Genomic DNA, 25,400 nt, shown 5'->3' with positions numbered 1-25,400 from the left:
AAAAGCTTCTGCACAGCAAAAGAAACAACAAAGTGAAAAGGCAGCCTACTAAAAGAAAATATTTGCAGCTCACATACCTGATAAGGGGCTAATATCCCAAATATATAAAGAACTCATACAACTCAGTAGTCAAAAAAAATCATTTAAAAAAATGTACAGAGAATCAAAATAGATATTTTTTGAAAAAAGACATAAAAATGATTCCCTGACTGGGTGGCTTAGTTGGTGGGAGCATCATCCCATATACAAAAACACTGCAGGTTTCATTCCCAGTTAGGACACATACCTAGGTTGTGGGTTTGATCACCAGTCAAGGTGCATATGGGAGGCAGCCAACCAGTGTTTCTCTCTGCCATTCTTACTCTCTCTCCAAAATCATTTATTAAATGCCCTTGGGTGAGGATTAAAAATAAAAAGACATACAAATGGCCAACAGGTGCCTGAAAAGATCCTCAACATCACTAATCATAAAGGAAGTACAAATCTAAACCCCAATGAGATAATCACCTCTCCTTTTAGAATGGCTATCACCAGAAATGCAAGAAACAATAAACGTTGGTGAGGATGCAGTGGAAAGGACACCCTCATGCACCGTTGGTAGGCCTGCAAGTTGGTGCAGCCTCTATGGAAAACAGAATGGAGGTTCCTCAAAAAATTAAAAATACAACTAACTTATGATCCAGCAATTCCACCTGTAGACATATATCCAAAGAAACAAAATCACTATCTTGAAAAGATACCTGCACACCTGTGTTCACTGAAGCATTATTTACAATAGCTAAGACATGGAAACAACCTGAGTAACCATTGCCAGACAATTGGATAAAGAAGATGTGAGCTCCTACCCTTCGAGACAGCATGGATGAATCTGGAGAACATTGTGCTAAGTGAAATAAGCCAGGCAGTGAAAGACAAATACCATAGGCTCTCAACTATATGTTGAACCTAATCAACAAAACAAACAAATGAGCAACATAGAACCAGAGACTTGGAAATAAAGAACGAACTGACAGTGACTAGAGTGGGTAGGGCCAAGCAAAGGAACACAAATAGAGGACTCATGGGCACAGACAGTAGAGCTGGATTGACTATGGGAGTCAGCAGGGGACATGATTGGGGTGATCAGTGGAGAAAAAGGTGAGACAAATGTAACTGCACAACAAAAAAGAAAATGTATAGATACACACACACATATACATATATATATGAGTGATATATATGTATATATATATTTTGAAATATTACTTAGACATTAAAGGGAGACCCTGCCATTTATGGCAACATTGATGGACCTTGAAGTCATGGTCTGAAATAAGCCAGAGAAAGATAAATATCATATGATCTTACTTATATGTGGAATCTAAAGAAACTGAGTTCATAGATGGAGAGAAAATACTGGTGGCTGCCACAGGTGGGTGGGGTGGGTAGAGGTCGGGAAAATTAGTGAAGATGGTCAAAAGATACAAACTTCAGTTATAAGAGAATTAAGTCCTGAGGATGTAACATACAGCATGGTGACTAATGTCAACAACACTATATTATATATTTGATGGTTGCTAAGGGAATAAATCTTAAATATTTTGATCAGAAGGAAAAAGGTTTTCTAACTGTGTGAGGCAATTGACATTAACTAGACTTACTGTAGTAATCATTTCACACAGTATGTACCTACATCAAATCATTATGCGGTATACATGGACTAACACAATGTTATATATCAATTATATCTCAGTCAAACTGAAGAAAAATAGAAAATAAAAATAAAGAAGAATGGGAAAAAAAAGTCCTACCCCTTCTTAGCTGGGCTTTAGTTGGTGACTTCTGGTTTGTCCACCCTGTAATTTCCAGTGTTTTTGTGGTTTTGCATATTTGGTATTGCAGGACTCTGAACAGATATGTGATTTGCAAATGTTTTCTTCCATTCTGTGGGTTGTCTTTTCACTTCCTTGGTGGTGTCCATCCATGGAAACACCAGAGTTTTTAATTGTAATGAGTCCAATTTATGTTATATTTTGTCACATGTGTGATTGGGTGTGGGAAGAGTTTCAATAAATGAATTTTTCTCATAGGTAGAACTTCATTCCTATTATTATAAAAATAGATGTTTGTTCTGAAGTGAAACATAAGAAATCAGTAAAATTCAACAGTAGTGTAATCACTTTTTTGCTCAACTCTACTAAGTGGTTCAGATATGTTTTGATTTATCACCAGTTTGAAAATGTTAAATAGTAATAAATTAATCTACAAATTTGAATGTGATCATTTTACTTTGTATGCTAATTATTATGTTCAAGATTTTTTTTAACTTTCTAAAAGAAAAGCCACCCACATTTTTATGTATATTTGCTATTAACAACTGCTAAGTGCTATAATCCTTTTGGGAATAATGTAACTTTTTATTCCTTATGCTTTTATAGAGCTTAAAAGAGAGCACTCTTTTTTTTAATGATGATATTTAACTTAAATCTTCTTTTGGGATTGCCTATATTTTTTTAGTTTTTATTACAAAATACATACATTTTCTAATGTAATAATATCCATATAATAGGGATACCGAAAGGAGAAAAAGAAGAGCAAGGGATAGAAAACCTGTTTGAAAAAGTAATGATGGAAAATCTTCCCTAATTTGATGAAAGAAAAATCACACAAATCCAGGAAGCACAGAAGGTCCCAATCAAGACAAATCAAAGAGGCCCACTCCAACACACATCATAATTAAAATGGCAAAATTCCATGACAAAAAGAGAATCTTAAAGGAATCTTAAAGGGAGAAACAAGAAGTTACATACAAGGAAGCCCCAATAAGGCTAGCAGCTGAATTCTCAATTGAAACGCTCCAAGCCAGAAGGGAATGGCAAGAAATATTCCAGGGGATGAAAAGCAAAGGTCTCTAACCAAGACACTCTATCCAGCATGTATCTCAATTAAAATGGAAGGCCAAATAAGGAGTTTCCCAGACAAAAGAAGGCTCAAAGAATACACCTCCACCAAACCAGCACTGCAAGATACACTAAAGGGACTGCATTAATGAAAGGAAGAAAAAGAGAGGGGGGGGGAACACAGGTATGAAGGAAGAAAAATGAAGTACCTATCAATAATACCCTTAAATGTACATGGATTAAATGCTCCAATCAAAAGATAAAATAGCTGAATGGATAAAAAATCATGACCCACACATATGCTGCCTACAAGAGACCCACCTCAGAACAAAAGACCTACACAGACTGAAAGTGAAGGGCTGGAAAAAAATATTCCAAGCACGTGGACAAGAAAAAAAAAGCTGGGGTAGGAGTTACTCATATCAGACAAAATAGACTTCAAAACAGCCATAAAAAGAGACGCAGACGGTCACTTCACAATACTCAAGGGAAGAATCCATCAAAAAGACATAAACATTATAAACATATATGCACCCAACACAGAAGCACCCAAATACATAAGGAAAATTTTGGAGGACTTCAAAAAAGATATAGACAGCAACACACTTATACTCAGGGATTTTAACACCCCACTGTCAAAAATGGATAGATCTTCCTAACAAAATATCTACAGAGGTATTATAGCATTGAACAATACCATATATCAATGGACTTAATTTATATATATGTAAATCCTTAATATAAATTAAGCCCTTAATAATAATTATATATATATATATAAACACCTTTCATCCCAGAGAAGCAGAATACACATTCTTTTCAAATGCACATGGAACATTTTGAAAAATAGACCACATGATAGGACACAAAACAAGCCTCAACAAATTGAAGAAAATTGAAACCATAGAAAGCATCTTCTCAAATCGCAAGGGCCTAAAACTAGAAAGCAACCTCAAGGAAAAAACTCAAAAACTCAAATTCATGGAGATTGAATAGCATGCTAGTAAACAATGAATGGGTTAAGAATGAGATCAAGGAAGAAATCAAAAAGTTTTTGGAAACAAATGAAAATGAATTCACAAGACTCCAAAACTTATGGGACACAGTGAAGGCAGTCCTGAGAGGGAAGCTCATAGAGATACAGGCCTACCAAAAAAAGAAACATTTCAAATAAACAAGTTAACCCTACATCTACAGGAACTGGAGGAACAACGACAGAGCCCAGAGCGAGGAGAAGTAAAGAAATAACCAAGATCAGAGCAGAATTGAATGATATAGAGACTAAAAGAACAATTCTGAGGATCAATAAATCCAGGACTTGCTTTTTGGAAACATAAACAAAATCAACAAACCTTCAAGCAGATTCATGAAGAAAAAAAGAGGACCCAAATAAACACAATCAGGTATGAAACAGAAGAGATTACAACTGATATCACAGAAATACAAGGGTGTAAGAAATTACTATGAAGAGCTATATGCCAAGAAATTTGAAAACCTAGGTGAAATGGACAAATTTCTAGAAAAATACAATCTTTCAAAACTGAATGAAAAAGAAGCAGAAAGCCTGAACAGACCAATAACAACTGACAACATCAAAGGAGTAATCAAAAAACTCCCAGCACACAAAAACCCTGGACAGGACAGATTCAGAGTAGAATTCTACAAAGCATTTAAGGAAGAGCTAACCTATATCCTTCACATACTCTTCCAAAATATCCAAGAAGACAGAAGACTCCCAGACTCCTTTTATGAAGCCAGCATCATCTTAATCCCCAAACCAGATAAAGACACAACAAAGAAAGAAAACTACAGATCCATATTGCTAATGAACATAGATGCTTAATATTGGCAAACCACATCCAGCAATACATTAAAAAGATCATACACCACAATCAAATAGGATTCATCCCAGGGATGAAATGATGGTACAATATTCACAAATCAATAAACGTAATACATAAACAAAAGAAAATACAAAAATCAAATTATCATATCAATAAATGTGGAAGCATTTGATAAGATATAGCACCCATTTGTGAGAAAAACACTCAGCAAAGTGGGAATAGAAGGAGATTCCCTCAACATGATAAAGGCCATATATGAGAGACCTACAGCCAACATTATACTCAGTGGGCAAAAATGTAAAGCTTTCCTACTAAGGTCAGGAACAAGACAAGGATGTCCTCTTTCAGCACTCCTATTCAACACAGTATTGCAAGTCCTAGCCACAGCAATCAGGCAAGAAAAAAATAAATGGCATTCAAATTGGAAAGGAGGAAACAAAACTGTCACTGTTTGCAGATGTACTAAAATTCTATGTACATGATAGTGTACATAGAAAATCCTATAGACTCCACCAAAAACTACTCGACCTAATAAGTGAATTTGGCAAAACAGCAGGATACAAAGTCAATATCCAGGAATCAAAGGCATTTTTGTACACCAACAATAAAATATCAGAAGCAGAAATTAGGAAAACAATTATTTTCAAGAGTAAAAAGAAAAATAAAGAACCTAGGAATAAACCTAGCCAAGGAAGTAAAAGACCTGTACTCAGAAAACTATACAACACTGAAGAAGGAAGTTAAGGAAGACACAAACAAATGGAAGCATGTACCATGTTCATGGATTGGGAGAATTAATATCAAAATGTCCATACTTCCCAAAACAATTTATAGATTCAATGAAATCCCTATTAAAGTACCAAGGACATATTTCACAGATACAGAACAAACATTTCAAAAATTTATATGGAACCATAAATGCCCCTGAAGAGTTGCAGCAATTTTGAGAAAGAAGAACAAAGTAGGAGGGATCACAATACCTGATATCAAACTGTAGTTCAAGGCCACTGTAATCAAAACAGCCTGGTACTGGCATAAGAACGGGCACATAGATCAATGGAACAGAACAGAGAGCCCAGAAATAAACCCAAGTCTCCATGGTCAATTAATATTTGACAAAGGGGGAAGAAGCATAAAATGGGGTAAAAATAGCCTCTTCAACAAATGGTGTTGGGAGATCTGGACAACTACGTGCAAAAAAAATGATACGAGCACCAACTTACACCATACACAAAAATAAATTCAAGGTGGATAAAAGACTTACATATAAGTCGTAGCACCATAAATGTCCTAGAGGAAAACACTGGCAGGAAAATCTCAGACATTCCACACAGCAGCATCTTGAACAACAATTTTTAAAAATTTTTTAAAAATTCAAAAACAAGTGTCGCAGGTTCGATTCCCAATCAGGGTACATGCCTGGGTTGCAGGCCAGGACCCCCAGCAACTGCACATTGATGTTTCTTTCTCTCTCTCCCTCTCCCCCTCCCTCTCCCTCTCCCCCTCCTTTCCCTCTCTAGAAATAAATATTTTTAAAAAAATTTTTTTAATAAAAAAAATTCAAAAACATACTTTTTCTAAAAATAAATGCTACAGAAATGTGAAAAGCAAAAAGTCCAAACCCCCGGGTCCTATTAGGCAGTGGCATTAATGTTAACTATTTATTAACCATTTCTGCAGAACATTGTGTATATGCAGATATATATACGTTAAAAGAAAATGGGGGTTTTTATACAAAATTTTTCATTGGGAGGGGCAAAAGAATTCTAAAGATCTTTTGTTGTCATATTTTCCAATTTGTGGTATTCGCTGTGTCAGAGAACTTGCTTTCTGCTAACTGAAAGCAAGTTGCACTGTCATGAATTTTGATAGTGTAGTGGATTTTTATAGTAATCATTCTCAATTTGAATTTTTTGTGATGTTTTAGGAATTGCTTTTGTCTGAAACAGAAACCCCTATCTTACCACCGTATTTGCCTTCACCTCTGCCTCCTCCAGGAGAACTCTATGCTGTTCAAGTTAAACACGTGGTCTCGCCTAATGAGGTGTGTAATTTAATTTGCACAATTAGTTGTTTGTTAAAGACATAATATGCAATCTTGGTCTTTACCTCTTAAGATTCTTCTCCTTTTCTTCTTACTGACTTTAAATAATTGAGCTTGGTGATTGCCAGTTTGCCCACATAGCAATTTCCTGTTCAGACATTTGTTGATGCTTAAGAAGTCAAGTATTTCTTAAACTGGCTGGTTTTCCCAGTCTTGTGTTGCTGTAGTTATACCAAACATTTAGATTTTTAATCTGTACCTATTTTAAACTATGAAATCTTCAACGTCTCACTCCCCTGTCCTGTTTCTAGAGGAAGTCTAGATGCTCTGTACCAGTTTTTCTGTACCAGTGATCACCTTCTAATGCCTTCTCCACTTTCTTACAATGTTTGTCTGCTTTTCCCTACCAGACTGTCACTCCACGAAGACAGGGACTTTTGTCTGTTTTGGCCATTGGTGTCCCCAGAACCTAGAATACTGCCTGATACATAATAGGCACTCAATAAATATGAATTGGATTGAATTGAATTGAATAAGTACACTAACGAAAAAGTCTTTAGCCAACAAAAAAGGAAGCAATTACAATGAAGTAAAAGAGTCCCTTCAGCCAGTTTGCACAGTAAACTCTTTTCTTCACTGGCAAGGAAAGAATTTGCTCTTCAGTTTCATCAGAGAGCATAGGGGTATACTACTGTTGGGTTTTATAGTGGTTTTTTGTATTAGTTTATTGCTGCCTAACAGAATACCCCAAATATAGCAGCTGAAAACAACACAAATGAGAGTGAGGAATGAGAAGCTCCTTAATTCAGTACTGGCTCAGGACCTCTCAAGGTCACAATGAAGGTGTTGGGGTGGGGAGAAGGCATTGCAGGATGCACTTTCAAAAAGACTCACACAATGCTGTCTGGGGACTCAGTGCCTTGTCTTATGGGCCTCTCCATTGACTGGATGACAGCACAGCTTTCCCTGGGAAAGCAGTGATGCCAGCAAGACAGAGGCATCATGTCACATTCTTTTGGTCACGAAGATCAACTCCAATATGATGTGGGAGAGGAACTTTACAAGGGATTATTGGGGCCATTGTTGGAGACTGTCTACTACAGTGATTTTTGTCTGTATAAATGAATACTAAAATAATTTGAAAGTTTTCCCTTGCTTTTCCCCCACTTAGGTATATATTTGCCTTGATTCTGTAGAAAAGTGTAATCTCTGTAACCAGCATAGTGATACAGATGGCAGTGGAGTCAGCTGGGAATCTGAGTCTGAGAGCCTCAGTGAAGCTCTGCAGAGGCTCAACACTAATGTGGAGACTCTCCTGCCTCTGACGGACTTCAGAACAGGTAGCCCACACTTTCTGAGTACCCTGGAATTCCTAGTGAAACTTGTTCTGTTTGAATGGACTGATGAGGTTGGTGATTTCTAATGTTATCACACTCTCTGGATTTGCTCATTTCTCAACTCTCAAGATGCTATAGATGACTTTCCCCATTTTCTAAGTGATCTAAGAGAAGGTAAGTACTGCATCGGGGCAGTTCGATTTTCCAGAACTTGAGTCCATTGGAAAATTGCATAAAGATGTTTTGTCTAAGCTTTGAGGTTTTGTGACTCGCTCAAATTTTGAGAGTTGTGACTGAGACCCAAATGGCAGTCATTTTAATTGCAAGCCATTGCAATTAATTGATGATTTTAGAGTTGGGGGCATGGGAACCCAGGTCAAACTCTGCTTTTTTCTTTATAATTTATTCTTATCCATAGTTATTAAATATATGTGATTCTCCTGTGAGGAGAGTACACAAGTCCAGGTGTCAACAATTCCTGATACTGAGTACGTCTCTGCATTTCTGTCCATGTATGATATAGAGAGATGTGTTTAGTCTGTTTTGTACATAGAGGATGTGCCAAAGCAAAGGAGAACATTGGCCTGATGTACCTAAGTTTACTCAATGAGAGTTTTATCACTTGTGACCCATGTTTGGCTGATAAACAGCCCTTGCAGTTCCCTCTGCCTGGAATGTTCTCCCACCCTGTGAGCAGTTTAGGTCTCTGCCCAACTCTTCCCCTACTGCAGGTCTACCCTGACACCCTATGTGAGTGGCACTACCACCCTCCCTACCCCATCACACTCCATGCCACCTCCTCTCCTTTGTTAAATAGGGACTCCCAGTACTGCTGTGTCATCAGCAATTAGGGTATCTTGCACAAGCAGGTGCTCATAAATATCTGTTGAATGAAAGAATAAATTCATTGTGATTTTTTTTGGTAAACTCAGATTTATAATCTGGAAAAAACAATTCCTCCTCGTATTTCTTGTCTCAAGGGAAGTCAAACCAACCATCTGTGTGACATTCTGATTCATGGAGCTGTACACACGTTTGTGCCTTCTTCTATAGGTCCTTGGTTCCTCAGGGCACATATGTACAAGTTGATTCATAGGCAAGTGCCTATTAAAGACATACATTTGAATAAGTAATTTATGTTAAAGAATTGCTTTGTGGATTTAAAATGACAACTAGGTGGGTTTTTTCAGTGCTATTTTGAGATGTCACTCAGCCATGTTTTTGAGGCTGGAAATAGTAAAGGTTAAAGGGGATTGTTAACCATGATTCAGGCAGTTGTTTACTATGCAGACAGATGAGATTCTTACTGTTCTATTGATAACCTCCATATACTCAAATTAACTTTGATAAAAATTTTTTAAAAATCTGAACATTAGAGTATGAAGTATTTAAATGCCACTTGCCCACAACTACTTTTCTTTATAGAAATTTTGTAGAAGAGAATAAAGGGAGGGGCAGGAATAGAGCAAGATAGGAACCTCAGGTGTATTCTGTCTGCTCTGCAATCTGAAAGTGTATGAAGAAGGGGAAGCATGTAGTTATACTCATTGTTCCTCAACTTTACCCAAGCCTGGCATGCATTTACACACTTTTTACTGAGCAAAGGCTTATACCAGGTACCTGGTGGGATCGTGTGAATAGTGGGGAAGCAGAGAAGGGACATGTGTAAGTCCAGTGTGAGAAGAAGAGCTAATGCTAAAGCTATTTGCCTGGCACCATTGGGTCAGAGACCATGATAGGAGTTGGCTTTCTGAAGTCGAGTCTGAGCTGATCTTTGAAAGAAGAGATGTTTATCATAAAAAAAGGGCATGGGGCACAGTCCAGATGGTGGAACAGCTATGCACTGAAGTAATTGTGTTCAGGTAGCACACTGAGGGTTGTGGTAGGAGTTGGCTGGGAGTAGATTATGAACCCTGGAAAATGAATTTCTCAGGACTTGATATTGCAGGTGGTTAAGGTGCCATTGAAGAATTTTAAACAAGAAAGTGTAATTGAAATTTTTATTTAATTCTAATGGCTTTATAGAGAATGTACTGGTGGAGGACAAGCTCAAAAACAGGAACAGAAAATGTTTTATTATTCTCTGCAGAAAATGGTCCAAATGAAGAGATTTAGGGAATACAGAGCCAGGGGGCTGTGGAAGGGTGACACAGACCTGGGCAACAGCAAGACAGAGCCATGAGCATGCCTTTCTTTAGAGTTTATGAAGTCTAAACCAGGGGTGTCAACTCATTTTCACCAAGGGCCACATCAGCCTCCCGGTTGCCTTCAAAGGGCCGAATGTAATTTTAGGACTGTACAAATGTAACTACTTCTTAACAGTTAAGTGAGAGCTTGGTGCTGCCACCAGGTAGAAACAAGGTACCAGGCCAGATAAAACAAGGCGTAGGGTGGGATTTGGCCCGTAGGCCTTGTGTTTGCCACCTGTAGTCTAAACAGAAAAGAGCACAAGCCAACATATGGCTGTTGAGTGTTTAATTCTGAGTAATGGCTATGTGGTGATTACATTTTCTCTGTACTTTACTGTGTTTTAAAAAACTATTAACAAAATAAAAGCAATGTGATTTTTTCCCTTTTTCTGTCTCTCCAGAAATGCCTTGCCTTGCAGAATATGATGATGGATTATGGTATAGAGCAAAGATTGTTTCCATTAAAGAATTTAACCCAGTAGCCATCCTGGTTCAATTTGTGGATTACGGGTCAACTGAAAAGCTGACAATAAACAGGTTTTTAACAAAGTCAACTTACCTGAATTAGGATTCTTAGTTTTGTTTTTAATAATTATTAGGGATATTTTGACTTTTCAAAGAAAATATTTTAAAGATGTTGATATACTGGGAATTTTTAATTAAGTTTTTCTTATTGTGGTAAAATACAGATAAAGCTTACTATTTTAGCCATTTTTAAGTATACAGTTACCAGTAATGGGCATTAAATATATTCACAGTGTTGTGCAACTATTGCCACTGTCCACTTTCTGGACCTTTTCATAAATCCCAAGCAGAAACTCTGTATCCATTAAACAGTAACATTCCATTCCCCATTCCTTAGCTCCTGGTATCACATAGTCTGCTTCTTTAAGTATAATCATACAATATTTGTCCTTTAGTGTCTTAGTTTGCTTAATGTTATCATGGTTCATCCAATTGTTGCATGTATCAGAATCTCATCACTGTTGTGGGTAACACATCATTTTATGTATAGACTACATTTCTACATTTCATTCATCTGTTGAAGGACACTCACGTTGTTTCCCTGTTGACTCCTGTGAATAATGCTGCAGTGAACATGCACAAGCAGTTGTTGGAGCCCATCTTTCAGTTGCTGGAGGTGCATCCCTGGTATGGAAATGCTGAATCACACAGTAATTCTGTGTTTAACTTTCTGATGATTTTACATTTCCCACCAGCAATGAAAAGGGTTCCACTTTCTTCACATCCTTGCCAATAGTTATTTCAAGGGACGGAGGGTTTGGCTTATTTTATTTGTAGTATCTTTTTATATTGTGGTAAAATACCCGTCACAAAATATACTATCTTAACCATTTTTAAATGTACAGCGTAATTGTAATCCTACTTACATTGTTGTGCAACCAGTCTCCAGAAATTTTTTCATTTTGCAAAACTGAAACGCTGTACCCATTAAACAAAAATTCCCATCCCCGCTCATCCAGCCCCTGGCAGCCACCCCTCTCATCTGTATGAATTTGACTGTTGTAGGTCTCTAATGTATTTGATTGTTGTGACGTAATTCACTGAGCATAATGATCTCAAAGTGCATCCAAGTTGCACCTTGTGTCAAAATTGTGTTCCTTTTTAAGGCTGAACTGTATGTGCAGTACAATTTATACATCCATTCATCCACCAGTGGGCACTTGGATTGGTCCCACCTTTTGCTCTTGTGAATAATGCTGCTGTGGGTGTACAGATAACTCCTTAAGGCCCACTTTCCATTCTCTTGGTTACGTGTGTACCCAGAAGTGCAGTTGCTGGGTCATGTGCTCATTCTATTTTTAGTATTTGGAGGAACCACCAAACTGTTTTCCTTGGCAGCTGTACCATTTAAAAATTCCCACTAAGTGTACAAAGTTTCCAGTTTCTCTCCACATCCTCACCAGCATTTTGTGTGTGTGTGTGTGAGAGAGATAATGGTCATTCTAATAGGTGTGAGATGGTGTCATTGTGGCTTTGGTTTGCATTTCCCTAGCTGAGAATCTTTTCATGTATGTTGGCCATTTATATATCTTCTTAGTAGAAGATACTATTTTTAACACACATTTTTTCTCATTCTGTAGGTTGCCTTTTCACTCTTGTTATGTCCTTTGCAGTTTTTAGTTTGATGTAGTGCAGTCACCGCCAAGAAATCATTGCCAAATCCAAACTTTTGTTTTACAGTTTTAGCTGTTAGAGAATTTTACTTGTAACATTCTGAATATTTTAATTTAAAAATTTCTTTTGTGACAGACTACGTCAGATTCCTCTTCACCTTATGCAGTATCCAGCCCAAGCCATAAAGGTTCTACTGGCAGGGTTTAAACCTCCCTTAAAAGATTTAGGAAAGACAAGAATACCATATTGTCCCAAGTGGAGTATGGAAGCATTGTGGGCTATGATAGACTGTCTTCAAGGAAAACAACTTTATGCTTCTTCCATGGTAAATATCTGGCTTAATTTTCCAGAATCCTTTTGAAGTTATTTGTAGAGTCCAATTAACTTTCTAAAATGATTTCTGCCAATGCAACTCTAGATGCAGACATGCTTCAACTAAAGTATATAAACCTGTAAATACTATAGGATTAATTTTAAGACTTGTTAAAATGTCTTAGGTGATGTCTTGACTAAGATAAAAGTGATCAAGATAGGTCTTCTGTAATCAGAGAACTTACAAGTCAGTGAGGGAAACACGTAAACCACTAATTAAAGAAGGTAACTTTGGGGAGTGCAAGAAGCAGGAATGATGAGGATATCGCATTTGATATTCCTTAGTAGGCACTCCAGCACTTACATTGAAGAAGTAGGACAGGGAAGTGACATTTGCTCTGCATTCTAGCAGATAAATAGGAAAGGCCAGAAGGGGGATTCTGGTCATAGAAAGGCTTGAATTACACTAATACCATACACTAATTTTGAATTGTTTAATGAAGAACATCTGTCAAAATAAGAAAGTTCAGGTGATGTTTGGTGTAAATGTACTTTCTTCTTTAGAGGTTAGCATGTCACAAAGGGGAGCCCACAGGCAGAATCCAGCCTGCACCCATATTTTATATAGTGCAGTGTTTTAAAATTGGAGAATTTTACCCCCCTAAAAGTCTGTACTTGTGAATTCTGATTAGGTTTATAAAATGCAGGAACCCTAGTTCTCCCTTCCGAACCCTTTCACTTGGAAATATTCTCTCCAATTCACCCCACCCTCACAGTGTTGTTTTAGCCCAACCTGTCCTGCTTTGGGGACCCAAGCCTTTAGGAGTCCTGGTGTATTGGCTATGATAAGAATGAGCTCTTAATGAAACAATGCTACTACTAGAAAGTGCTTTTTTGAAAACCTCTGTACCTCTCCAGCTCCTGTGTGTACAGAATGGTACAAATTGCTTCTGTCATTTTCTCTCAAGAAGCCCCTGAAAAGAGAATATAGGTAGGCAAGTAAATGTTCTTAGACATACATGTTTACCTCTGTGAGTAGCATTCAAAATTTGGTCAGTTTCTGCATAAAGGTATAATGCTTGTTGTGTAGAATGTAAATTAATTTTAACAAGGATGGTGGTGTTTAAAGCTTGTTGGCTATGTAGGAAAGCTTTGGAGAAGAGTTATGCTACATGTTAAATAAAGTAGAAGGATGGAAAAAAACGTGCTTTATCAGGAAACCATTATATACCTTTTCAAAGTGCTGAGTATAAATTATAAATAAGTTTGAGAATGCTTTTTCTCTCCTGTCAGAGGTAGGAGGGAAAAGACAGCAAAGACATTATTGTGTTTTCTTTACAATTGTATCTTAATTTTAGGCTCAGGAACCAGAACAAATTGTGACATTATATGAAGATGAACAGTATCCAGTTCATATGTCATTAGTAGAAATGGGGCTTGCAGAACAAGATGAATGATGTAAGTGTCACTTCTTGTTTCCCCGTATAGCTGGCACAAAGCAGGTGACTAATGCCCATAAAAGCACCTTTGGACTTCCTTAATTTCTCAAAGAAGTGACATCAGAGGTCAACAAGAATCTTTCCTAGATTTCTTCATAGGCCCCTCAGCAGTGAAGGCCAGTATCAGAAGTTCTATAAGTGTTAGAATGCTTGGAAAGGCTCTCGTGACCGTTCCTAGTAGTAGTTATGGGGGTAAAGAAAGCAGAAGAAAGGGGCCTCTATAAATAACTAAAGCACATTGTATGGAGTGCATAAGCACTGTTGAATAATCAAGGTCCTAGTAACCAAGTTATCAAAGTACTTGGGTAATGAGCTTACTCTGTCTTTATCCATTCACATAAAGTAACAAGTGATACAGGAACTAGACTGAACATTAAGAAAAGGTGTAAATAATACACATTTTGTTTTTCAGGTATACAGCCCAGAAGAAAGTTTTTTGTTGTATGCAGACCATTTTAGGCTTGTTTCTCTCAACTTGTTCTGTAGTAATGCTAAGTTCCTTTTTTCCCCCTTACATATTGAACTGTTAGGAATTGTTTGAAAAATCACTAATAAATATTTGCTTTCAAATATTTTTGTTTTCCTGTAATTTTGAAATATTTTTGACTGATGGGGAAAACCCCATTTAATGTATGTTCAGCTTAAGAAATACGGTATTATCAGTACAGTTTTAGGCACCTGCAGTCCCTCTTCCCAAACCATTTTCTTTCCTGTGGAGGTGAGCACTACTGTGAATTGGGTGTTTATCATTCTTACATAGGTCTTTGTAATTTTTTGCTGTCTATGAATGTATCCATGTTGCTCTGTATATTTTTAACTGTCACACAGTTACCTTTAGTTTCCTATTTTATTTATACCGTTTATCTGTATTGGTATATTTTATTCACTTTCACTGTTACATTCATCTTTGCACATAATTTATTCTGTTGCTAAAATATTTTTGGATTGTTACCAGTTTTCTGGTATATAGTCATTCTAGTATCTAGTACAAGGTCATGGGCAATTGCTTTACAAAAGGAGGTTTTACTAGCGTACTGCATCATCTGAGTTTCTTGCCAACATGTGGTATGGCTAGACCATTATTTGCAGTATATGGTACAAGTATAAAAAGGTAGGTCATTATAGTCACTTGTTTGCTCAGGTCCTTTGTCCATTTTTCTGTTGTTTGCAACTATCTTACTGATCTATAAGATTTTTTATATATTCTTCATATTAATCCTTTGTCAGGTATATGTATTTTTTTCTAGTCTGTAGCTTATTACTCTTTTTTTGTGACATGTTTAGACACACAGAAACTTCACTCATTTACCAACCTTTTAAGGTTTGAGCTTTCTATATTACATTAAAAATCCGACTTCCGGCAAGATGGAGGCATAGGTGAACACACCATAACTCCACGCACAAACAAGATTAGAACAACAACAATTTAGAGGCAGAATAACACCCAGAACTGACAGAGAATTCATCTGAATGGAAGTCGGACAGCCAAGAAGTTGAAATAGACCCGTTCATACAGACCGGTAGGAGCAGCGGAGACCAGCAGCCGGGCGCGGGGTCTCGGCGTGAGAACAGGGAGAACTGAGTGCATAAGGCAACCGGGAGCACGTAAGGCATCTGGGCACACAAGATCGCAGCAGGTGAACCCTGAGTACACAAGCGGCAGCTGGTAGACCCAGTGAGGCAGCAATTGTGGACCAGGGCAGAGTGCACAGCCAAGGATCGCAGATAAGGGACTGAGGTCCGAGGAGAATGGAGCTACCGCCATTGTTCCCCCCGGCCCCCGCCCCCACCCCCACATACAACATCACAATCTAGCGACTGGGGTGCCAAGCCCTGGTGAACATCTAAGGCTCCGCCCCTCACCATAACAGGAACGACCAGACAAAAAAAGAGACAGAGAGAGACATGTCTCAAACAGAAGAACAGCTCAATCCCCCAGGACTCATCCTTTTGAGCAACCAAGAGATAGCCAATCTATCAGATGCACAGTTCAAAACACTGGTGATCAGGAAGCTCACAGAATTGGTTGATTTTGGGTGCAAATTAGATGAAAAAATGCAGGTTACCATAAAAGAGATGAAGGAAGATGCACAGAGAACCAATAGTGAAGGGAAGGAAACTGGGACTCAAAACAATAGAGTGGACCAGAAGGAAGAAAAAACAACCAAACAGGAAAGAATGAAGAAATAAGAATCCAAAAAAACGAGAAGAAGCTTCGGAACCTCCAGGACATCTTTAAACGTTCCAACATCCAAATTATAGGGGTACCAGAAGGGGAAGAGGAAAAGCAACAGATTGAACACGTATTTCAACAAATAATAAAAGAGAACTTCCCCATTCTGGCAAAGGAAATAGACTTCCAGGAAATCCAGGAAGCTCAGAGAGCCCCAAAGAAGTTGGACCCAAGAAGAAACACACTAAGGCACATCATAATTATATTAGCCAAGGTAAAAATGAAGGAGAGAATCCTAGAAGCAGCAAGAGAAAATGAGACAGTTACCTACAAAGGAGTTCCCATCAGACTGTCAGCTGATTTCTCAAAAGAGACCTTATAGGCAAGAAGGGGCTGGAAAGAAGTATTTCAAGTCATGAAAGACAAAAACCTATATCCCAGATTGCTGTATCCAGCAAAGCTTTCATTTAGAATGGAAGGGCAGATAAAGTGCTTCTCAGATAAGGTCAAGTTAAAGGAGTTCATCATCACCAAGCCCTTATTTTATGAAATGTTAAAGGGACTTATCTAAGAAAAGAAGATAAAGAAAAAACATGTATAGTAAAAGGACAGCAAACTCACAATTATTAACAACCACACCTAAAGCAAAACCAAAAGAAACTAAGCAAACAACTAGAACAGGAACAGAACCACAGAAATGGAGATCACATGGAAGGTTAGCAACAGGGGAGTGGGAGAAGGAGAAAAGGGGAAAAGGTAGAGAGAATAAGTAGCATAGATTGTAGGTTGAAAATAGATAGGGGGAGGGTAAGAATAGTATGGGAAATGTAGAAGCTAAAGAACTTACAAGTATGACACATGCACATGACAAAGGGGGAAGTGGGTGGGAAAGGGTGTACAGGGTGGAGGGGAGTGAAGGGGGAAAATGGGACAACTGTAATAGCATAATCAATAAAATGTATTTTTAAAAAATCCTTCTCTATCCTGAGGTTACTCCTTATTTTCTTTGAAAAGTTTTACACTTCATATTTAGTTCTTAAACCATCTGAAATGAATACACTAAGCTTTTTTAAAAAAATCAAGTCATTGCCAACACTATCATTCTGCATGAAGTGACTAGACCCACCTATAATCACATAAATTTAGGTGTAGATGATTTGGTCTTCCTTCAAGAATATCCTTCTGTCACCCAGCCATCTCATAAATCATAACAGCCTAGCATCTGTGGCCAATCAGCTCTGCCCCTCCATTCTCAAGTGTCACATTTTGACCAGTGATTTAGAGCATCACCCTCATCATAACTACCTTCTCCTCACTCTCAAGTTTATCTGTACTCATAGAATGAATAAGCTCTTCTGTTTTACCTTCTCATTCCATTATAGATAAAGAACTTCTATAATACATTTCTGTCCTTATGCATTTCAAACATTATAAAATGCTATGAATTTTATTTTATATTCCAAGCATAATCTTTTCCATTTATACATATATACACAGAGTACATATATATTAAACCACACAATCACAAGAAATGTATGTTTTTTAAACAAGAAAATCAAGGTAGTGTTATTTCATGATTAGTCACACACAGGAGCATTACAACTTTGTATCCATTAGAACATTACCATCCTTGTCTTTAACTCTTACTCGACCAGATGTGTATTTTGTTTCTTGATGACCATTTGCATAGACCGTTTTAACAGTGCCATCTGGATACTCCCGTCTCTTGAACTGGGCAGTGTGGAGTTCTCTCTGGCCATTATTAAACTCTATGATTTTGCTGCCATCTCTGTAAATTTAAAACAGAATTTAATTTCTTGTTCTTTCCTGTGCACAAAGCCTCCCACAGTATTGCTGCTGTAGGAAGAGAATTCCAATTATCAGATTAACACTTACATGTACCCATAAAAAAGCTTTCTTTTAAATAAACTGTTGCTTTCATCACAAAATGCTTAGGTTTTTCTGCTTTTTAAAATTTACATGTACTCTGCCTCTAAAAACACTTAGGTACAAAAGAAAATACGGCTTTCAGGTTTGACAGTTATTCTGTTCACAGAAGCCACCTGAGTGCATGTTTGCATCAGCCTGGAGGAGGGAAGGAGAAGGATGAGACCAGATGGAGGCCAGTTCTGAAGCAGAATATGAAAAATAGTTAATACCAAGTTGACTGCTTGACCATGTATCTGAGACATTCACACTGGACCCAAAATACAGAGAGATAAGTGCAGATGAAGAAAGACTGGTCAGGAATTAATACCTGAAGATGGAGAGAGGAGCCCATGGAGTTCTTCATACTATTTTTTCTATCTTTTATTGTAGAAAACTTCAAACATTCAAAATACAATATACACATAAGGTTTTCCCCCAATTGTGGAACAAACTGCTATTAAATAAGCACCAGATCAAGTTAAAAACAGTATCATGACCATAAGAAGTCACTACATTATTTGAATTGTGTTTCTACTTCCAAGTTTACATCATAGAATTCAAGTCAGTTTAATCTATCTGTGATATGTTAGTTAATGAGTGCTTAACTGTCAATCTGGGAGAGGAAGGTTAACAGATCTTCACCACGATTCAAATTAAAATGGTGATAAAAGATGCTCATTACTATGGACTGAAGAAGTCACTTAAAGAAGTTTCTAAGTTCTGGAACTAGGACACTCAAGAATAAAGAAAGGTTGATTTTAAAGAACAGGATCAGGGTGGCCAGAGGAAAAAGTGCTTACAAGTTGGACAGGGAGGTCAAGAAAATGAAAGTGTAAGTACCCTGGCCAGGTGACTCGGTTGGATGGAGCATCACCCCATACGCCAAAATGCAGCAGGTTCAATTCCCAGTCAGGACACATACCTGTGTTGGAGGTTCAATCCCCAGTTGGGGCACATAGGGGAGGCAACCCATAGATTGTTTCTCCTCCCCCCACAACCCCCACCCCACCGGCTCCTTTCCTCTCTCTCTAAAACCAATAAACATCCTCAGGTGAGGATTAAAAAAATATATATGGTCATAGGCTTATCTGTACTTAAAACTGACAGGGCAGCTTTTCCTTCTGTGTCTCATTCATTCACTGCTTTCAAATTTCACCAAATTTATTTCTAAACAAGTACTTGCCATTCTCCTTTCCTAAAGTGCTATATAGGTCCTTTTAGGTCTCGAGGCTAAAGACTATATATTAGAATCTGTTTCAAACTAGTTCTAATTCCAAAATGCTGAGAACACTTCTCACCTGCTCTGTCTTTGCTCACTTCTAAACTCACTGAAATTTTCAGTGATTACCACAAATGTAAAATTTTAAAAATTCAACTGGTAATAAAAGTTGAACCATAAAAACTGGAAAACCTACAAACAAATGTTAACAGGCATCATACCGTTGTACTCTGATGATTGTACCATCTGAGAAAATGCTTTCTTCTTGTCCATCAGCAAATAAATTTTTGATAGTCTGATCAGGAAATGTGATTTCTTTTCTTCCATCTGGGAAATGTTTTTCTGTTTAAAAATGATTATTATAAATATCTTATTTTTAAAGAAAGGGCAGAATTTAATAAGGAAAAGTTAGGGCAAGTTTTTACCTATCTGTCCACTTGAGAAATGCAAGACTTCTAGTCCTTCAGGGTAAGTGGTGTGGGTGGTCTGAGCGGATGCATAGTAGTAGATCTGTAAAGATGCAGAGTCATTCACTATGCCTTTTCTTTGAGATGTTTACATCACAGAAAAAACAAACCCTGAGGAAACCTACCACTCGCTCATCTGGCATGACCTGCTTCACATCACCATTGAAGAAAGTGACAGTGATACTCTTTCCATCTGCACTCACTTCTTTCTGAGTTCCATTTGGAAACAGTACAACACGGCGCCCATCCTCATAAACCTTTTCTATCTACAAAAAAGAAACCCATTATCAATATGCAAGATTTCTTCCTGAGACATTGACCAAAAAAATTCCCTCATTCCCTTCCTAATTGCCTATTTGAAAATTTTTCACAATAAAAAATAAAAGTCTCCTCAAAAGGAGAAAATTTAGTAAACTTACCAACTTCAAGTATCAAGACATCACCAACCTTATGTCACTTATCTCCCCCCAACAAACTCATTTGATGGAGTTTTTTTTAAGCACACTGGTGACACTATCTATAAACACTTAAATAGATATCTGCAATGAAAGGATTTTTATTAACCATCAACACTGTTTTCCCTAAATTTACAAAAAAAAAAGGCCTTTTTACAGTTCATTTGAATCAGGATCAAAACCAGGTCCACATACACTTAGTTGATGTGTCTCTTAAATCTTAATTTTTAACAGTCACCTTCTCCCCCTTTTTAATGCCAACTATTGAAGGAACTGTGTCATGGAACATGTAAAATTTCCCACATCCTGGGTTCAGCTGATTGCTTTCCTACAATGGTATGTATCATCCAACATGTTCACAGCCCCTGTATTTCCTTAAAAGACTGGTAGTTAGATCTAAAGGCTTGATTAACTTGCTGTTGAATTATTCTGACAAGATTACTTTGTAAGTGCTGCTCTGAGCTTCCCATGGCCACATGTTCAAAAGTACAGTGTGCACTATCCCCTGACCACAGGACTTATTGGGTCGCAGTAGGTCTGCCATGAAGCCCATCGACCTTTTGCGTGGGTTTCAGGAGTCATGACTGCTGCCTAGATCCTTTTCTTTAGAGGTTGCAATCTGATGATTCCCGAATTTTATCACCCCCTTTCTGTACCAGCAGGAATTCTTCTACAACAGAAAACCTTTCCTCACGAACTGTGTGTTACTGCAAAGCAGAGTTGCACAGGAAAAGTCTGCTTCTTTTTGACTTGTTCTTTTTCCTTCCCTTATTTCCCAACATTAGCAGTGAACTCTGACCTTACAATTTCAATTAAAATGGATCAGATCAGGGTATTTGGAAAAGTTAGTTTTCCATAGACCTAAGGAAAAACTCCCAGTAACAAACTCTGTTTATGTCCCCTCATTCTCATTCCCCCTTCCAGCTGGAACACCCAGTGAGGCAGCAGCTTTCCTACTCACAACCTCCCTAGGCTCAGGGAGAGAACTGCAGGCTGACAACAGAAAGAGGCACCTGACCCAGAACATAATACTTAAGAAAGGCTGCAGGTAGGATAAGGCTTTCCTTAACACCTGAGGCTTTTAGCTGTGTCTGGAGGAAGAACAAAGGGTTTGGAAAAAGGGACTACATTCCTCCTTTTGCTAGAAATGGCTATTAATGCATGTTGAGCATTTTTAGATGAGTCCAAAAAAATCAAGCTGAGGTCACACCCCAAGGTCACGGCTCTTAAGAGTGATAACGTTCATCAACAGTCATAAACTGTTTTAGAATCTAAGTGTTTCAATTCTATTTAACCCATTTTTATTTTCTATAATGGTCATTATTTTTTAAAACAGTCTAACCTTTCCATCAGGATGACTGATTTCTCCCTGAATTTCTTCTTTATCCTCTTTTTCATCCTCTTTATATTCAGGATCTGGGAGATCCACTGATTCAGGGGGCTCCCTGGGCAAGGCAATCTGTAAGGACAAGAGGTCTCAGCTGTCCTGAAGGACATGTGGTAACGTGTCAAGCAAGCTAAAATTTAAACTTATTTCCAAAAGCCATTTCCTACTATTATAGGATCTATTACTAGTGCTTGGTATTATATAGAAAATATGCATAGTGTTAAATAAAAAGTCTCTTTTATAAATAGTTTAGAAACACATCAGTTAATTTTAAGCCTTAGTCATCTATGTCTGAATGTATAAAAATGTAAAGAAATTTACTTGTCCCTTATCTGAAATGCATAAATCACGAGAAGGCACAGACTTGGATCTCCAAGATGGATTGCCTGTTGGAATACAATTGTCAGAGTTAGTTTTAGTATTTAATTGAAAGTTTTAAGTTTACTTAATATTCTAGTGAAGCATCTATTTCATATCCTTTTGTGAACTGCTGTTACCTGTTAATTAAGGAAGTTTTAATATTTTTCTTTACTAACTCATAGGAGTTCATTATAGAAGTTCAAATACTTATTCAGGTACTTAAGTTCTGAGCGACCAAGAAAGACAAAGACAGTATTTGTTCTCTGAGAGTTTACAAACCAGAGGAAGACAGGTGCTCTCAACTGGCCTCACAGACCCACAGGGTTGTGGAGATAATCACAAGAACTTCAGGTAGGGAGCAGGTTTGGGGAACAGGTAATAGAGGCACCCACAAAGACACAGAATTTGGCTTGAAAAATTAACTGGATGTTTAATTAAAATTAGACCTAATAGCTGTAGTCTATAAACTTTTTAAATCATGATCACAAACCAATCATATACTATATGAGCAATATATATTATAAAATAAGCATACACACACACTACTACCACCATACACCAAACTGAGGTGAATTTTTAAAAATATACTAAAATTTTAATATTTTCTTCTTATATATTAACAAGCCATATTATTGGGTTGGCCAAAAAGTTCACTTTGTATTTCCATAAGATATCTCTAGCATTTAGTTGTCTTTAACGTTAACAGAAACAATTTTGTTAGATTGTATTGTCACATCTCTCATATCAACCAACATGCATTTAAGAAAAAAATCAAAATGGTGAATTTTTGTGTAGCCATTTTACTACTGAAGATGGAAGAAAATAGGCAACATTTTTAATTTATTATGCTTATTATTTCAAGAAAGGTAAAAGCGCAACCAAAATGCAAAAAAGATTTGTGCAGTGTATAGAGAAGGTGCTGTGACTGATCAAATGTGTCAAAAGTGTTTTGCAAAGTTTCATGCTAGAGACTTCTTGCTGGACGATGCTCCACAGTCAGGTAGACCACTTCAAGTACACAGTGATCAAATTGAGACATTAATTGAGAACAATCAATGTTCTACCATGCAGGAGATAGCTGACATACTCAAAATATCCCAACAAAGTTATTGGCGAAAAAAAAGTTTACCAAAAAACTAAACAGAATTTTTGGTCAACCCAATGTAAATGACCCCAGATTTGAAAAGTGTTGAGCAAGTGCAAGATTCTGACTTACAATGTTAAAACTAGGATGTATGCTGAATGCTTAAGAGGAGAACAGACTAGAAAAGACTGAAGGCAGAGTCAGACAGGAAATTGGTAGGCACATGAGAAGGTTTGTGTAGCACCCATGAAGGCAGAAATGACTCGAGTGCACTATGTCAAATCATTGAATCACAGGTCCGAAACTGTCAAGTATTAGCAATTCCATATGGTCCAACCTGCTTAGTCACTTAAGAAAATAACATCAGAAGGATTACTTCAGGAATTGATGAAAGTGGGAGGTAACAATAAAAAGGAATCAAGAAGTACACAAGTTTTGGCTTGAGCAAACAGGAGGATGGTAGGCAAGGTTCTAGAAATAAACAGAGTATTCCATTTTAGATATGATCAAGAACAACTTCCTCTACCTGATAGGTGAAAATCATACAGTACAATTTGAGCTCTGTGTTATATCATTTCTAAATTTTACACCCACTTTCCATAGAAAAGACTAATGTCCCCCATTTTATAGGTGAAGAAATCAAGGTTGAGAGAGATTAGATAACCAAGGCTGTCAACTAATAAAACCAGGACCTACCAGGACCTACACAGTGAAACCCAAGCTGTTCAAAAGTCAACTGTGTTTTCAATCCACAGTTGGGAACCTGCATATGTGCAAAGTAGACTTAAGTTATACATGGATAATTCATTCCACAGGCAGTTCGCACCTCCTAAACACCACATTGTTCAGGGGTCAACTGTATAGAAATAATACCGTTAGAAGAGGAGAGGGAACTAAGATTTTAAAAGAGTAAAGAAAGGCAAATAAGGGCTATCAGATTCCATTCGGAAGGCAAACATTTGAATAGCTGGTATTCCAGAAGAAGAGAGGGAGAAAAAAGTGCTTATTTAAAGAAATTAAAGTTAATATTTAATTTAGAAAATAATAGCTGAGAATTTCTCAAACCTCGGGAAGGACTTGGACATACAAGTCCACAAAACTAATAGAACAATCTATAATCTCAATGTAAAAAGAACTCTTCCAAGACACATTATAACAAAACTGTCAAAAATCAATGATAGTAAGACTCTTAAAGGCAGCCAAGAGTGGAAAGAAAAAAAAAAAAAAAAAGCTAACCTACATAGGAACCTCTTCAGCCAGAAATGGGTTTCTCAGTAGAAATTCTGAAGGCCAAAAGAAAACAATAACATATTCAAAGTGCTAAAATATAAAAACTGCCAGCCAAGAATACTTTATCTGGCAAAATTATTCTTGCAGAGAGGAAAGAGAAATAAACGCTTTCCAGACAAAGGCTAAAACAAGATCATTACTACTAGACCTGCCTTGCAAGAAATGACTGAAAGGAGTTATTCAAGCTGAAACAAAAAGACACTAATGAGCAACATAAAAACTACAGAAGTACACAACACTCTGGTAAAGGTGAAAATTTATAATCAGACGTAGAAAGTCCGTAACAGGATGGTGTATTAACCACTTATAGTATAAAGGTTAAAGAAAAAAGTTTTAAATAGAACTGATAAAGGAATTAAGTAAAGTAGCAGGATTTAAAATAAGTATCCAGAAATCAGCTGCATTTTTATACACCAATAATGAACTACCAGAAAGGGATACTAAGAAAACAATCCCATTCACAATTACTTCAAAAAGAATAAAATACCTAGGAATAAATTTAGCCAAAGATGAAAAAGACCTGTACTTGGAAAATTATAAGATAATGAAGAAGGAAACTGAAGAAGATACAAATAATTCGAAGCCTTTAATATGTTCCTTTATGAGAACAATTAACATCATTACTATCAAAAACATAGGTGAACAATAGGTGATGTGGAGAAATGTGGGATGGTGAACACACAATACAGTGTACAAGTGATGTGTTATGGAACTGTGCACCTGAAACCTGTATAATTTTGTTAACCAGTGTCACTCCAATAAATTCAATAAAAAGGGGAAAATAAAGAAAAAG

At 37.2% G+C, this 25,400-nt stretch overlaps 2 protein-coding genes across 2 annotated transcripts in view; one reads left to right on the top strand and one right to left on the bottom strand.

Moving 5' to 3' along the window:
* RNF17 (ring finger protein 17) overlaps positions 1–14,769 on the top strand; it is a 145,563-nt gene extending 130,794 nt beyond the window's left edge. The window contains exons 32-37 of the mRNA XM_028531988.2: positions 6,651–6,767; positions 7,939–8,107; positions 10,695–10,830; positions 12,568–12,757; positions 14,103–14,202; positions 14,656–14,769. Of these exons, the coding sequence (XP_028387789.1) occupies positions 6,651–6,767; positions 7,939–8,107; positions 10,695–10,830; positions 12,568–12,757; positions 14,103–14,201 (711 nt within the window). The 3' untranslated portion in view covers position 14,202; positions 14,656–14,769. The remainder of the gene's footprint in view (positions 1–6,650; positions 6,768–7,938; positions 8,108–10,694; positions 10,831–12,567; positions 12,758–14,102; positions 14,203–14,655) is intronic.
* A 2,620-nt stretch (positions 14,770–17,389) lies between these two features.
* CENPJ (centromere protein J) overlaps positions 17,390–25,400 on the bottom strand; it is a 59,048-nt gene continuing 51,037 nt past the window's right edge. Inside the window, 6 exon segments of the mRNA XM_036018393.1 lie at positions 17,390–18,205; positions 19,786–19,906; positions 19,990–20,074; positions 20,157–20,297; positions 21,829–21,945; positions 22,195–22,259. Of these exon segments, the coding sequence (XP_035874286.1) occupies positions 18,013–18,205; positions 19,786–19,906; positions 19,990–20,074; positions 20,157–20,297; positions 21,829–21,945; positions 22,195–22,259 (722 nt within the window). The 3' untranslated portion in view covers positions 17,390–18,012.

This window comes from Phyllostomus discolor, chromosome 2 (assembly GCF_004126475.2).
Source record: "Phyllostomus discolor isolate MPI-MPIP mPhyDis1 chromosome 2, mPhyDis1.pri.v3, whole genome shotgun sequence".
NCBI classification, from domain to species: domain Eukaryota; kingdom Metazoa; phylum Chordata; class Mammalia; order Chiroptera; family Phyllostomidae; genus Phyllostomus; species Phyllostomus discolor.
Note: the sequence above shows the minus strand (reverse complement) of the source record. Positions and strands in the feature narration are given on the sequence as shown.